Source organism: Nerophis ophidion, linkage group LG24 (genome assembly GCF_033978795.1).
Source record: "Nerophis ophidion isolate RoL-2023_Sa linkage group LG24, RoL_Noph_v1.0, whole genome shotgun sequence".
In the NCBI taxonomy this organism is placed as follows: domain Eukaryota; kingdom Metazoa; phylum Chordata; class Actinopteri; order Syngnathiformes; family Syngnathidae; genus Nerophis; species Nerophis ophidion.
Genome location: NC_084634.1, coordinates 1,382,562 through 1,398,017, shown reverse-complemented (window position 1 = coordinate 1,398,017; position 15,456 = coordinate 1,382,562). Strand labels below are relative to the sequence as shown.

The 15,456-nt window shown below is 39.5% G+C and overlaps 1 protein-coding gene across 1 annotated transcript; it reads left to right on the top strand.

Annotated features, from left to right (window-relative positions):
* Positions 1-8,162: 8,162 nt before the first annotated feature.
* On the top strand, positions 8,163-11,848 carry LOC133542026 (polyubiquitin-C-like; the record flags this gene model as incomplete). Its single annotated transcript, XM_061885810.1, is given in 5 exon segments — positions 8,163-8,243; positions 8,246-10,586; positions 10,589-10,757; positions 10,759-11,182; positions 11,331-11,848. Coding segments are annotated over 4 exon segments (2,727 nt in total), but the record flags the coding sequence as incomplete, so codon positions are not given.
* Positions 11,849-15,456: the final 3,608 nt, after the last annotated feature.

Genomic DNA, 15,456 nt, shown 5'->3' with positions numbered 1-15,456 from the left:
TAAAAAGCGTCCTTTCCACAAATGTGCCCTTCCTCGCTTTTTACTTTAAAAACGCGTGTTGATCACATTTGCTACTTTTTATGATTTTCAGGGTAAAAGTTGATTTTCAAGAAAAAAAATGTGGTAAAAGTTGATTTTCAAGGAGAAAAAAAGATTTTCAAGACAAAAAAAATGGTTTTCTTTTTTTTTTTTTCATTTTATTTTTATTGACATCCAGCATCAGACATTTCCATCCACTAAGTCAGTGGTCCCCTCTTCTCACTCCTGCACTTACCAAAGGCATGCGGTAAAAGTAAGCATGGACTAATTATTTTAAAACCTCTTCTCACCCCAGCACTTACCAAAGGTATGCAGTAAAAATTTGAGTGTGATGTAAGCTTGGACCTAAAATCTTACTGAATAGATCTTAATCTTCTTCCCTTTATGCGATTTCAAATTACCGGTATCGAAATCAGCCTAATCCATTTTCAAAATGATGACAGGGGAAGTGTCACGAGTTTGATGAGGCGGTAATACTAAGCGTGAGCTAATATATATATATATATATATATTTTTTTTTTAATCATTAAATCAACACAAAAAACACCATATATACATTATATATCAATACAGATCGATACAGTCTGCACCGATACCGTCCGTAAGCACACATAATTGTATTTCTTTATGAAAATAAATAAAAATAATATAATAATAATAAACAGAAAAAAAATAAAATAAATATAAACATACACTTATATGTATAAATACAGATATAGGAGTAGTATTTTTCTTCTTTTTTTAAACAGTACACTAAGTAAAAAAATGATTTTCAATGAAAAAAATGACTTTCAAGGTAAAAGTTGAAAGTTTGTCAACATTATTATGCTCCAGGAAAAATGTTTTCTACTTAAATGTCAATTTAAGAAAGTATGGCCTTCATTTCCTAATTGGCTTCATGTTTTATAATCATTAATCACATTTTGGAGGATGATTAAAAGTACAAAAGCCTTTAAATTGATATCTTTGTTAAAAACATTTAAAGTGATTTAGGTGGTCTTTTTACTTTTTAGTATTATTACTCTGTTTTTGTTTTCTTTCCATGTGAATTATAAAAGTATGTTTGTTGTTCAATAAAAAATGAAAATACAATAAAACTTTAAACCCTTTTTTTTTTTTAACTTTTATTTATAGTCTTCAAGATTCACAACATTAACATCGAAGCAAAGACATAAGAATAATAATCAAAACAAGTACAGAAACAGTACAAAAACTGCACCAGGGTTGATATCTTTGTTAAAAACATTTAAAGTGATTTAGGTAGCCCTTTTTGTCTTGTACTTTTTAGTATTATTACGCTCTGTTTTTGTTTTCTTTCCATGTGAATTATAAAAGTATGTTTGATGTTCAATAAAACAAAAACAAACTTTAAAACACTTTAAAAAAACAACAACTTTATTTATAGTCTTCAAAATTTACAACATTAACATCGAAGCAGACATAATAATAATCAAAACAAGTACAGAAACAGTACAAAAACTGCACCAGGGTTTGATATCTTTGTTAAAAACATTTAAAGTGATTTAAGTAGCCCTTTTTGTATTTATACTTTTTAGTATTATTACGCTGTGTTTTTGTTTTCTTTCCAGTGTGAATTATAAAAGTATGTTTGTTGTTCAATAAAAACAAAAAAAAAAACTTTAAAACACTTAAAAAAAACAACTTTATTTATAGTCTTCAAAATGTACAACATTAACATCGAAGCAAAGACATAATAATAATCAAAACCAGTACAAAAACAGCACCAGGGGTTGAAAACTCAAAGTAACTAAAATATGCAAAATATATATCCATCCATCCTTTTCTACCGCTTGTCCCTTTTGGGGGTGCCACATTTGGTATTTTTTGTTTTTTATAAAGGACTGTAACACAAAAATGTTTGTCAACATTATTATGCTCCAGGCAAAATGTTTTCTACATCCATCCATTTTTCTCTTCTGCTTAGTCACGTCTTGATCTCTGCTTAGTCACGTCTTGATCTCTGTTTAGTCACGTCTTGATCTCTGTTTAGTCACGTCTTGATCTCTGTTTAGTCACGTCTTGATCTCTGCTTAGTCACGTCTTGATCTCTGCTTAGTCACGTCTTGATCTCTGTTTAGTCACGTCTTGATCTCTGTTTTGTCACGTCTTGATCTCTGCTTAGTCACGTCTTGATCTCTGCTTAGTCACGTCTTGATCTCTGCTTAGTCACGTCTTGATCTCTGTTTAGTCACGTCTTGATCTCTGCTTAGTCACGTCTTGATCTCTGCTTAGTCTTGTCTTGATCTCTGCTTAGTCACGTCTTGATCTCTGTTTAGTCACGTCTTGATCTCTGCTTAGTCACGTCTTGATCTCTGCTTAGTCACATCTTGAACTCTGTTTAGTCACGTCTTGATCTCTGCTTAGTCACGTCTTGATCTCTGCTTAGTCTTGTCTTGATCTCTGCTTAGTCACGTCTTGATCTCTGTTTTGTCACGTCTTGATCTCTGCTTAGTCACGTCTTGATCTCTGCTTAGTCACGTCTTGATCTCTGCTTAGTCACGTCTTGATCTCTGTTTAGTCACGTCTTGATCTCTGCTTAGTCACGTCTTGATCTCTGCTTAGTCACATCTTGATCTCTGTTTAGTCACGTCTTGATCTCTGCTAAGTCATGTCTTGATCTCTGTTTAGTCACGTCTTGATCTCTGCTTAGTCACGTCTTGATCTCTGCTTAGTCACGTCTTGATCTCTGCTTAGTCACGTCTTGATCTCTGCTTAGTCACGTCTTGATCTCTGCTTAGTCTTGTCTTGATCTCTGCTTAGTCACGTCTTGATCTCTGTTTAGTCACGTCTTGATCTCTGCTTAGTCACGTCTTGATCTCTGCTTAGTCACATCTTGAACTCTGTTTTGTCACGTCTTGATCTCTGCTTAGTCACGTCTTGATCTCTGTTTAGTCACGTCTTGATCCCTGTTTAGTCACGTCTTGATCTCTGCTTAGTCACGTCTTGATCTCTGCTTAGTCTTGTCTTGATCTCTGCTTAGTCACGTCTTGATCTGTTTAGTCACGTCTTGATCTCTGCTTAGTCACGTCTTGATCTCTGCTTAGTCACATCTTGAACTCTGTTTAGTCACGTCTTGATCTCTGCTTAGTCACGTCTTGATCTCTGCTTAGTCTTGTCTTGATCTCTGCTTAGTCACGTCTTGATCTCTGTTTAGTCACGTCTTGATCCCTGTTTAGTCACGTCTTGATCTCTGTTTAGTCACGTCTTGATCTCTGCTTAGTCACATCTTGATCTCTGTTTTGTCACGTCTTGATCTCTGCTTAGTCACGTCTTGATCTCTGTTTAGTCACGTCTTGATCCCTGTTTAGTCACGTCTTGATCTCTGCTTAGTCACGTCTTGATCTCTGCTTAGTCTTGTCTTGATCTCTGCTTAGTCACGTCTTGATCTCTGTTTAGTCACGTCTTGATCTCTGCTTAGTCACGTCTTGATCTCTGCTTAGTCACATCTTGAACTCTGTTTAGTCACGTCTTGATCTCTGCTTAGTCACGTCTTGATCTCTGCTTAGTCTTGTCTTGATCTCTGTTTAGTCACGTCTTGATCTCTGCTTAGTCACGTCTTGATCTCTGCTTAGTCACGTCTTGATCTCTGTTTAGTCACGTCTTGATCTCTGTTTAGTCACGTCTTGATCTCTGCTTAGTCACGTCTTGATCTCTGTTTAGTCACGTCTTGATCTCTGTTTAGTCACGTCTTGATCTCTGTTTAGTCACGTCTTGATCTCTGTTTAGTCACGTCTTGATCTCTGCTTAGTCACGTCTTGATCTCTGCTTAGTCACGTCTTGATCTCTGTTTAGTCACGTCTTGATCTCTGTTTAGTCACGTCTTGATCTCTGTTTAGTCACGTCTTGATCTCTGCTTAGTCACGTCTTGATCTCTGTTTAGTCACGTCTTGATCTCTGCTTAGTCACGTCTTGATCTCTGTTTAGTCACGTCTTGATCTCTGCTTAGTCATGTCTTGATCTCTACCGCTGGTCTTTGTTAGCAGCTAGCATGCTAAGCTAACTAGCAAGTTAAGGCTGCTGGAAGGGCGTCAAAGTGTGCCCAGATACAAAAAAACACATTCTTACTTCATGAAAGTACATACTTGTGTAGCTATTAGCTACGCAGACTTTTGAAAACCGCCATTTTGCTTCATTCTGGTCCTCTTCAGATCTCGCGCGGTCTTGTCAGATCTGGCGAGAGAAACAAGACGCTATTCCATTGCGTCATCACGCCCGCCATTTTGTTTTTGTTTTGTTTCTTTCCCCCTTCAAATAGTTTTAATACAAACTGCGCAGGCAACTCACAAATGTCTTGGTCAGTGTGATATTTCCGACAGGAAGTGACGCAGCTAAACAGTCACAGCTGTGCTCAATCAATCCACAGAATAAATCAACAACTTCAAAGATGGGAAATTTGTACAAAATTAATCGCAGACTCAGTACAGTGTCATAGGGAAATAAATAAAGCAATAAACAAATGTAAATAGCAATAAAAAAAATGCACAAAGCAATACAAATAATATACATAGCAATAAAAAACATGTTATAAAGCAAGAAAAATGTTTTTTCAACTTTGCACCTTCCTATTAAAATATGGAAGCTACGCGATCATTTGCAATGATGTATACTATAAAATAGAATAGAATAGAAAGTACTCTATTGATCCCTGGTGGGAATTCAGCACCACAGTTGGCTCACAATAGACAATAAACACTTATGTATTTTTATTATTCACATGTGAATAATATAAATACAGTCTATTATACAGCATTATTTACATGTGAATAATATAAATACAGTCTATCATACAGCATTATTCACATGTGAATAATATAAATACAGTCTATAATACAGCATTATTCACATTTCAATAATATACAGTCTATTATACAGCATTATTTACATGTGAATAACATAAATACAGTCTATTATACAGCATTATTCACATGTGAATAACATAAATACAGTCTATTATACAGCGTTATTCACATTTCAATAATATACAGTCTATTATACAGCATTATTCACATGTGAATAACATAAATACAGTCTATTATACAGCATTATTCACATGTGAATAACATAAATACAGTCTATTATACAGCATTATTTACATGTGAATAACATAAATACAGTCTATTATACAGCGTTATTCACATTTCAATAATATACAGTCTATTATACAGCATTATTCACATGTGAATAACATAAATACAGTCTATTATACAGCATTATTCACATGTGAATAACATAAATACAGTCTATTATACAGCATTATTTACATGTGAATAATATAAATACAGTCTATTATACAGCGTTATTTACATGTGAATAATATAAATACAGTCTATTATACAGCATTATTCACATGTGAATAACATAAATACAGTCTATTATACAGTATTATTTACATGTGAATAATATAAATACAGTCTATTATACAGCATTATTCACATGTGAATAACATAAATACAGTCTATTATACAGCATTATTCACATGTGAATAACATAAATACAGTCTATTATACAGCATTATTCACATGTGAATAATATAAATACAGTCTATTATACAGCATTATTCACATGTGAATAATATAAATACAGTCTATTATACAGCATTATTCACATGTGAATAACATAAATACAGTCTATTATACAGCATTATTTACATGTGAATAATATAAATACAGTCTATTATACAGCGTTATTTACATGTGAATAATATAAATACAGTCTATTATACAGTTATTTTTCACATGTGAATAACATAAATACAGTCTATTATACAGCGTTATTCACATGTGAATAACATAAATACAGTCTATTATACAGCATTATTCACATGTGAATAACATAAATACAGTCTATTATACAGCATTATTCACATGTGAATAATATAAATACAGTCTATTATACAGCATTATTCACATGTGAATAATATAAATACAGTCTATTATACAGCATTATTCACATGTGAATAATATAAATAGTCTATAATATAGCATTATTCACATTTCAATAATATACAGTCTATCATACAGTATTATTTGCATGTGAATAACATAAACATACTAAACTGGGAAGTTACCATACTTGGGGGTTTGGTTATTGTTATTATTGTTATATTGCAAATGTATTTAATTCCCTATTTTCAATCATTCATCCTCCATATTTGTAACTTTAATACATCAAATCATGTCGAGTTAGTTGTTTGTTTGTTTTTAATTGAACAAGGAACACAAAAACATGTTCTCAATGTACACAAAAACCAAAGCACAAATCTCAACACTTTCAAACTTCAATCAGGTTGAGCAAATACTGTCTTCTGCAAAACTTCTAAGGGAAAGAAAACTAAAGCTAATACAAATATAATATACAAATAACAATAAATTATAATAAAAAATAGGATAAGAGACAAATAAATCCAAATCACTTAAAAGTTCTGCAATAACGAAATAAATTGAAGGGCTTTTGTATTTTAAATCCTGTGGATTTTTTTTATTGACCAACAAACTTTACGCCAGAGTAATTTTGTTTACATACTTTTTTAAATTTCTCTTTGCTATTTGGGCTTATTGGACCCTAATTAGAATAAAAACTAAGAATCATCTTTTGATATTGTGTACTTAGTCCATAAGTACACAAACGTGTACTTCATGTTTAGTCACATGCTAATTCTTATTTATACACTTTTTTTCCCCCCCCAAATTCCATTGTATGTTATACTCTTCTGAAACCACCAGATGGCAGTATAAGCGTCCACATAAGTGGCCATGAGACCCTAATTCAGTAGTGTACACCATTTTGGAACTAAGAGCTCAAAGGTGCTGTCCACACATGTGGCCACTAAGCCTTTAGAGGTGTTAAAGATCACGATATCTCCGTGTCTGTGTTATTGTTATGAAAGGACAATACTTTTCTGTTTCTTTTGTTTCACAAATTCAGCAAAATGTCACCGTGAACTTATCGAGTCTGTTTAGCTGATTGGAGGGCTTGCTTCCAAAGCCTGTGGGTCAATGACCATGACTTCTGTTTTGTTTGATCAGCCGTTTTACTGCCGTGTTACGGAGCTAAAGTTACGTGTTGACAGCCTGTTTTCACGTCCGCTTTCCCACAATATAAACAGCGTGTCTGCCCGATGATGTTATAACTGTAGAATGATCGAGGGCGAGTTATTGGTTTCTTATGTGGGTTTATTGTTAGGCAGTTTCATTAACGTCCTCCCAGCGCGGTAACAACACACAACGACAGCAGTCACGTTTTCGTCTACCGTAAAGCAGTTCGTCGGCCGTAAACAGCAATGTGGTGACACTCTTAAACAGGACAATACTGCCATCTACTGTACATGCATATGGTTAGAAAAATAGTGACAGAGAATAGAACAAGGATGGACAATTCAACCCTTAACTCAACAATGAGTGGATGAGTGTTGTGTGTATATATGTGTAAATAAATGAACACTGAAATTCAAGTATTTCTTTTATTTATATATATCTATACATAATAAAATAAATATAATTATATATATATATATAGCGAGAATTCACTGAAAGTCAAGTATTTTTAATATATAGTGCCTGTTTTGCTGCTTTAAATGGCACAATGAAAAAGGAGGATTAGCTCCAAATTCTTCAGGACAAGCTAAACTCATCAGCCCGGAGGTTGGGTCTTGGGCACAGTTGGGTTTCCTAACAAGACAATGACCCTAAAAAAACCCTCAAAAGTGGTAAAGGAATGGCTGAATCAGGCTAGAATGAAGGTTTTAGAATGGCCTTCCCAAAGTCCTGACTTACAGGTGTGGACAATGCTGAAGAAACAAGTCCATGTCAGAAACCCAACACATCAAACTTTCTTGTCCTTGTCAAAAGTCTACCAGCCGCATTTTGTACCAATAACTCGTAGAAGCCTCCATTGGAATACTTCCTATAGTTCAAGACTTACGGTCATGTAAAAACACCACAATGGCAAATACAGTTTGGATGTTAAAGGTGCCGAATTTCCCCCAGGGATCAATAAAGTACTTTCTATTCTATTCTACTCTAAAGAACAATGCATTTTGCCCAAGTCCCGGTTATAGTGACATAACTTCTTGTCTTCAGGTAAAAACATACAGATCTTTGTGACGACTATCTGGAAAGACGCTCACTCTCAAGGTGGATCTCACTGACACAATTGAGAAAGTGAAGACCAAAATAAAATCCGTGCCAAGGAAGGACTTCCAGCCCGCCAGCAAAGACTGATCTTTGCCGGCAAGCAACTGGAAGACAACCGCACCCTCTCGGACTACAACATCGCCCGCCAGCAAAGACTGATCTTTGCCGGCAAGCAACTGGAAGACGACCGCACCCTCTCGGACTACAACATCGCCTGCCAGCAAAGACTGATCTTTGCCGGCAAGCAACTGGAAGACGACCGCACCCTCTCGGACTACAACATCGCCTGGCAGTAAAGACTGATCTTTGCCGGCAAGCAACTAGAAGACGACCGCACCCTCTTGGACAACAACATCGCCCGCCAGCTAAGACTGATCTTTGCTGGCAAGCAACTAGAAGACGACCGCACACTCTTGGACTACAACATCGCCCGCCAGCAAAGACTGATCTTTGCCGGCAAGCAACTGGAAGACGACTGCACCCTCTCGGACTACAACATCGCCTGCCAGCAAAGACTGATCTTTGCCGGGAAGCAACTGGAAGACGACCGCACCCTCTCGGACTACAACATCGCCCGCCAGCAAAGACTGATCTTTGCCGGCAAGCAACTGGAAGACGACCGCACCCTCTCGGACTACAACATCGCCTGCCAGCAAAGACTGATCTTTGCCGGCAAGCAACTGGAAGACAACCGCACCCTCTCGGACTACAACATCGCCCGCCAGCAAAGACTGATCTTTGCCGGGAAGCAACTGGAAGACGACCGCACCCTCTCGGACTAAAACATCTCCCGCCAACAAAGACTGATCTTTGCCGGCAAGCAACTGGAAGATGACCGCACCCTCTCGGACTCCAACATCGCCTGCCAGCAAAGACTGATCTTTGCCGGCAAGCAACTGGAAGACGACCGCACCCTCTCGGACTACAACATCGCCCGCCAGCAAAGACTGATCTTTGCCGGCAAGCAACTGGAAGACGACTGCACCCTCTCGGACTACAACATCTCCCGCCAACAAAGACTGATCTTTGCCGGCAAGCAACTGGAAGACGACCGCACCCTCTCGGACTACAACATCGCCCGCCAGCAAAGACTGATCTTTGCCGGCAAGCAACTGGAAGACGACTGCACCCTCTCGGACTACAACATCTCCCGCCAACAAAGACTGATCTTTGCCGGCAAGCAACTGGAAGACGACTGCACCCTCTCGGACTAAAACATCTCCCGCCAACAAAGACTGATCTTTGCCGGCAAGCAACTGGAAGACGACCGCACCCTCTCGGACTACAACATCGCCCGCCAGGAAAGACTGATCTTTGCCGGCAAGCAACTGGAAGACGACTGCACCCTCTCGGACTACAACATCGCCCGCCAGGAAAGACTGATCTTTGCCGGCAAGCAACTGGAAGACGACCGCACCCTCTTGGACTACAACATCGCCCGCCAGCAAAGACTGATCTTTGCCGGCAAGCAACTGGAAGACAACCGCACCCTCTCGGACTACAACATCGCCTGCCAGCAAAGACTGATCTTTGCCGGCAAGCAACTAGAAGACGACCGCACCCTCTTGGACTACAACATCGCCCGCCAGCAAAGACTGATCTTTGCCGGCAAGCAACTGGAAGACGACCGCACCCTCTCGGACTACAACATCGCCCGCCAGCAAAGACTGATCTTTGCCGGCAAGCAACTGGAAGACGACCGCACCCTCTCGGACTAAAACATCTCCCGCCAACAAAGACTGATCTTTGCCGGCAAGCAACTGGAAGACGACCGCACCCTCTCGGACTACAACATCGCCCGCCAGGAAAGACTGATCTTTGCCGGCAAGCAACTGGAAGACGACTGCACCCTCTCGGACTACAACATCGCCCGCCAGGAAAGACTGATCTTTGCCGGCAAGCAACTGGAAGACGACCGCACCCTCTCGGACTACAACATCTCCCGCCAGCAAAGACTGATCTTTGCCGGCAAGCAACTGGAAGACGACTGCACCTTCTCGGACTACAACATCGCCCGCCAGGAAAGATTGATCTTTGCCGGCAAGCAACTGGAAGACGACCGCACCCTCTCGGACTACAACATCGCCTGCCAGCAAAGACTGATCTTTGCCGGCAAGCAACTAGAAGACGACCGCACCCTCTTGGACAACAACATCGCCCGCCAGCAAAGACTGATCTTTGCCGGCAAGCAACTGGAAGACGACCGCACACTCTCGGACTACAACATCCAGAGGGAGTCCACCGTCCACTACATCCTGCCTCTGCGAGGTGGCATGCAGGTCTTTGAGAAGGACTTACTCGGGAGGCTCCACCCTTACGAGGTTGAGATAGGTGACACTGTCGAGAGTTTGAAGGAGAAAATCCAGGACATAACGGGGGTTCCTCTCTACGAGCAAGTACCGGACTGTAACGGCCGGAGCAAGAACGCTTGTCCGACTACGACATCAGTCAACAGTCTGTGATTGATCTTGGAATGAGTAGCTGTCGGAAAATGCGGATCTTCGTGAAGACCCTCACTTGCAGGGTCATCACCCTCGACGTCAGGGTGGAGAACACTATTAAGAATCCGAGAACAAGTAGGGATTCCTCTTCACCAGCAGGCACGGACTTTTGGCCAAAGTCTACTGGAGGATGACAAGTACTTGTTTTCATACAGGATCAAGACCGAAGCGACCCTTTATCTCGTCCTGCGTCATTTGTGAAGATCACAATCGACATTTCTGCCAGTGGGTGTATTAGTGTTGTCCCCATACCGATATGTTGGTACTGGTACAGGCACCAAAAGTATCTTGGAACTTTTCCATCCATTTCTACCGCTTGTCCCTATTGGGTTCGTGGGGGGTGATGAAGCCTATCTCAGCTGCATTCGGGCAAACACAGACAGACAACATTTACACACTAGGGACCATTTAGTGTTGCCAATCAACCTGTCCCCAGGTGCATGTCTTTGGAGGTGGGAGGAGCCTATCCTCAGGTGCATGTCTTTGGAGGTGGGAGGAGCATATCCCCAGGTGCATGTCTTTGGAAGTGGGAGGAGCCCATCCTCAGGTGCATGTCTTTGGAGGTGGGAGGAGCATATCCCCAGGTGCATGTCTTTGGAAGTGGGAGGAGCCTATCCTCAGGTGCATGTCTTTGGAGGTGGGAGGAAGCCGGAATACCCCAAGGGAACCCATGCAAAAATTCCACACAGAAAGATCCCGAGCCCGGGATTGAACCCAGGACTATTCGTATTGTGAGGCTCATGCACAAACCCCTGGTCCACCGTGATGCCCGGTACTTTTCTAAACAAAGGGGACCACAAAAATTGTCATTATTGGCTTTATTTTAACCCCCCCCCAAAAAAAGCACAGTACATTAAAGATGTTTATTAATGTAATTTGAACAATGATAACAAGAGCATGTGTTGTCTGTGTTTTGATGTAAAGGAGAGGTGGTTTTATTGTAAAATAAGTATGTGTCAATGAAAGGGAATTTTATGACTTTCTTTAATTTGAAGACATGCTATAATATGATTTTATTGTTATATTTATTGTATGATTGTTGTATCCCTTCAATTTAGGTAGCCAGGGACTGCAGGCGGAAATCTGGTGCAGAACATATCTGTCTTTGAGCTTCATGATTCTGTGCTTTGTGCCTTCAAATAAAAGTTGGTGCTGCAGGGAATTCTGGGAATTTAGTTGGTTTTTTTTTGCCACAGGAGAATCCGTTCAGTAAACAGCCCTGGGAAGAGAGGAAACATTTGGTACAACTATCCCTGGCGGGAAACGCAAACAGCTGACTTTGAACAACACAATATATAAATATCATATACATAATACAGGATGATGTTAGCAATGGATTCAACAGTTATGTATGAAAATGGCCACATTCACCCATGTTGGTTGCCTCTCGCAAAACATATTAGCATTGGATTCAACAGTTACAGTATGTATGAATATGGCCACATTTACCCATGTTGGTTGCCTCTCCCAAAATAATACAGGATTATGTTAGCATTGGATTCAACAGTTATGTATGAAAATGGCCACATTCACCTATGTTGGATGCCTCTCGCAAAATGATACCGGATGATATTAGCAATGGATTCAACAGTTATGTAAGAAAATGGCCACGTTTACCTATGTTGGTTGCCTCTCGCAAAATGATACAGGATGATGCTAGCAATGAATTCAACACTTATGTATGAAAATGGCCACATTCACCCATGTTGGATGCCTCTCGCAAAATGATACAGGATGATGTTAGCAATGGATTCAACAGTTATGTAAGAAAATGGTCACATTCACCTATGTTGGTTGCCTCTCGCAAAATGATACAGAATATTAGGAAGGGATTCAACAGTTATGTAAGAAAATGGTCACATTCACCTATGTTGGATGCCTCTCGCAAAATGATACAGGATGATGTTAGCAATGGATTCAACAGTTATGTAAGAAAATGGCCACATTCACCCATGTTGGATGCCTCTCGCAAAATGATACAGGATGATGTTAGCAATGGATTCAACAGTTATGTAAGAAAATGGTCACATTCACCTATGTTGGTTGCCTCTCGCAAAATGATACAGAATATTAGGAAGGGATTCAACAGTTATGTAAGAAAATGGTCACATTCACCTATGTTGGATGCCTCTCGCAAAATGATACAGGATGATGTTAGCAATGGATTCAACAGTTATGTAAGAAAATGGCCACATTCACCCATGTTGGATGCCTCTCGCAAAATGATACAGGATGATGTTAGCAATGGATTCAACAGTTATGTAAGAAAATGGTCACATTCACCTATGTTGGTTGCCTCTCGCAAAATGATACAGAATATTAGGAAGGGATTCAACAGTTATGTAAGAAAATGGTCACATTCACCTATGTTGGATGCCTCTCGCAAAATGATACAGGATGATGTTAGCAATGGATTCAACAGTTATGTAAGAAAATGGTCACATTCACCTATGTTGGTTGCCTCTCGCAAAATGATACAGAATATTAGGAAGGGATTCAACAGTTATGTAAGAAAATGGTCACATTCACCTATGTTGGATGCCTCTCGCAAAATGATACAGGATGATGTTAGCAATGGATTCAACAGTTATGTAAGAAAATGGTCACATTCACCTATGTTGGTTGCCTCTCGCAAAATGATACAGAATATTAGGAAGGGATTCAACAGTTATGTAAGAAAATGGTCACATTCACCTATGTTGGATGCCTCTCGCAAAATGATACAGGATGATGTTAGCAATGGATTCAACAGTTATGTAAGAAAATGGTCACATTCACCTATGTTGGTTGCCTCTCGCAAAATGATACCGGATGATATTAGCAATGGATTCAACAGTTAAGTATGAAAATAGCCACGTTTACCTATGTTGGTTGCCTCTCTCAAAATGATACAGGATGATGCTAGCAATGGATTCAACAGTTATGTATGAAAATGGCCACATTCACCTATGTTGGTTGCCTCTCGCAAAATGATACAGGATTATGTTAGCATTGGATTCAACAGTTATTGTATGAAAATGGCCACATTCACCTATGTTGGTTGTCGCTCGCAAATTGATACAAGCTATGGATTCAACAGTTAAGTATGAAAATGGCCACATTTACCTATGTTGGTTGCCTCTCGCAAAACTACACAGAATGATATTAGCAATGGATTCCACAGTTAAGTATGAAAATATCCACATTTACCTATGTTGGTTGCCTCTCGCAAAACTACACAGAATGATATTAGCAATGGATTCAACAGTTAAGTATGAAAATAGCCACATTTACCTATGTTGGTTGCCACTCACAAAAAGATACAGAATGATGTTAGCAATGGATTCAACAGTTATGTATGAAAATGGCCACATTCACCTATGTTGGTTGCCTCTCGCAAAATGATACAGGATTATGTTAGCATTGGATTCAACAGTTATTGTATGAAAATGGCCACATTCACCTATGTTGGTTGCCTCTCACAAAATGATACCGGATGATGTTAGCAATGGATTCAACAGTTATGTATGAAAATGGCCACATTTACCTATGTTGGTTGCCACTCACAAAAAGATACAGGATGATGTTAGCAATGGATTCAACAGTTATGTATGAAAATGGCCACATTCACCTATGTTGGTTGCCTCTCACAAAATGATACAGGATTATGTTAGCATTGGATTCAACAGTTATTGTATGAAAATGGCCACATTCACCTATGTTGGTTGCCTCTCGCAAAATGATACTGGATGATATTAGCAATGGATTCAACAGTTATGTATGAAAATGGCCACATTCACCTATGTTGGTTGCCTCTCACAAAAAGATACTGGATGATATTAGCAATGGATTCAACAGTTATGTATGAAAATGGCCACATTCACCTATGTTGGTTGCCTCTCGCTAAATAATACACGATTATGTTAGCATTGGATTCAACAGTTATGTGTGAAAATGGCCACATTCACCTATGTTGGTTGCCTCTCGCTAAATAATACACGATTATGTTAGCATTGGATTCAACAGTTATGTGTGAAAATGGCCACATTCACCTATGTTGGTTGCCTCTCACAAATAATACAGGATATTAGCAATGGATTCAAAAGTTATGCATGAAAATGGCCACAATTAACTTATTGGATTGTGTTTTAAGAGTGTTTTGCATTTTTCCCATCATGCACTCTAATGGATTTAAATGGGTTTAATTTATAGAAAAGAATAGAAATTACTTTATTGATCCCTGGGGGAGATTCAGCACCGCAGTTCGCTCACAATAGGCAATAATAATAGTAAATAATACATAACATATATTATATATATAATATATGAATAGTATAAATATATTCTACATGTATTCTACATTTAAGTGCAGTCAAGGAACATATGCATTATACAGCCTGATGGCTGTCGGTATGAAGGACCTCCTGTGTGGTTCCGTGTTACATTTAGGGACTCTGAGCCTTCCACTGAATGTGCTCATTCTCTCCGCAAGGTCCGAGTGTAGTGGGTGGGAGGTGTTGTCCATAATGACTTGGAGTTTTGCTAGACTTCTCCTCTCTGACACCAGCGCCAGAGAGTCCAGCTCCACTCCCACCACGTTACTGGCCTTCTCTACCAACTTGTCCAGTCTGTTTGCTTCCCTCACTCTCAGCCTCTAGCCACGGCGTACAAAAAGGTGCTCGCCACCACCGACTCGTAGAACATCTTCAACATCTTTGTACAGACGTTGAAGGTTCCTAGCCTCCTGAGGAAGTAGAGGCGGCTCCGTCCCTTCTTGTCGAGGG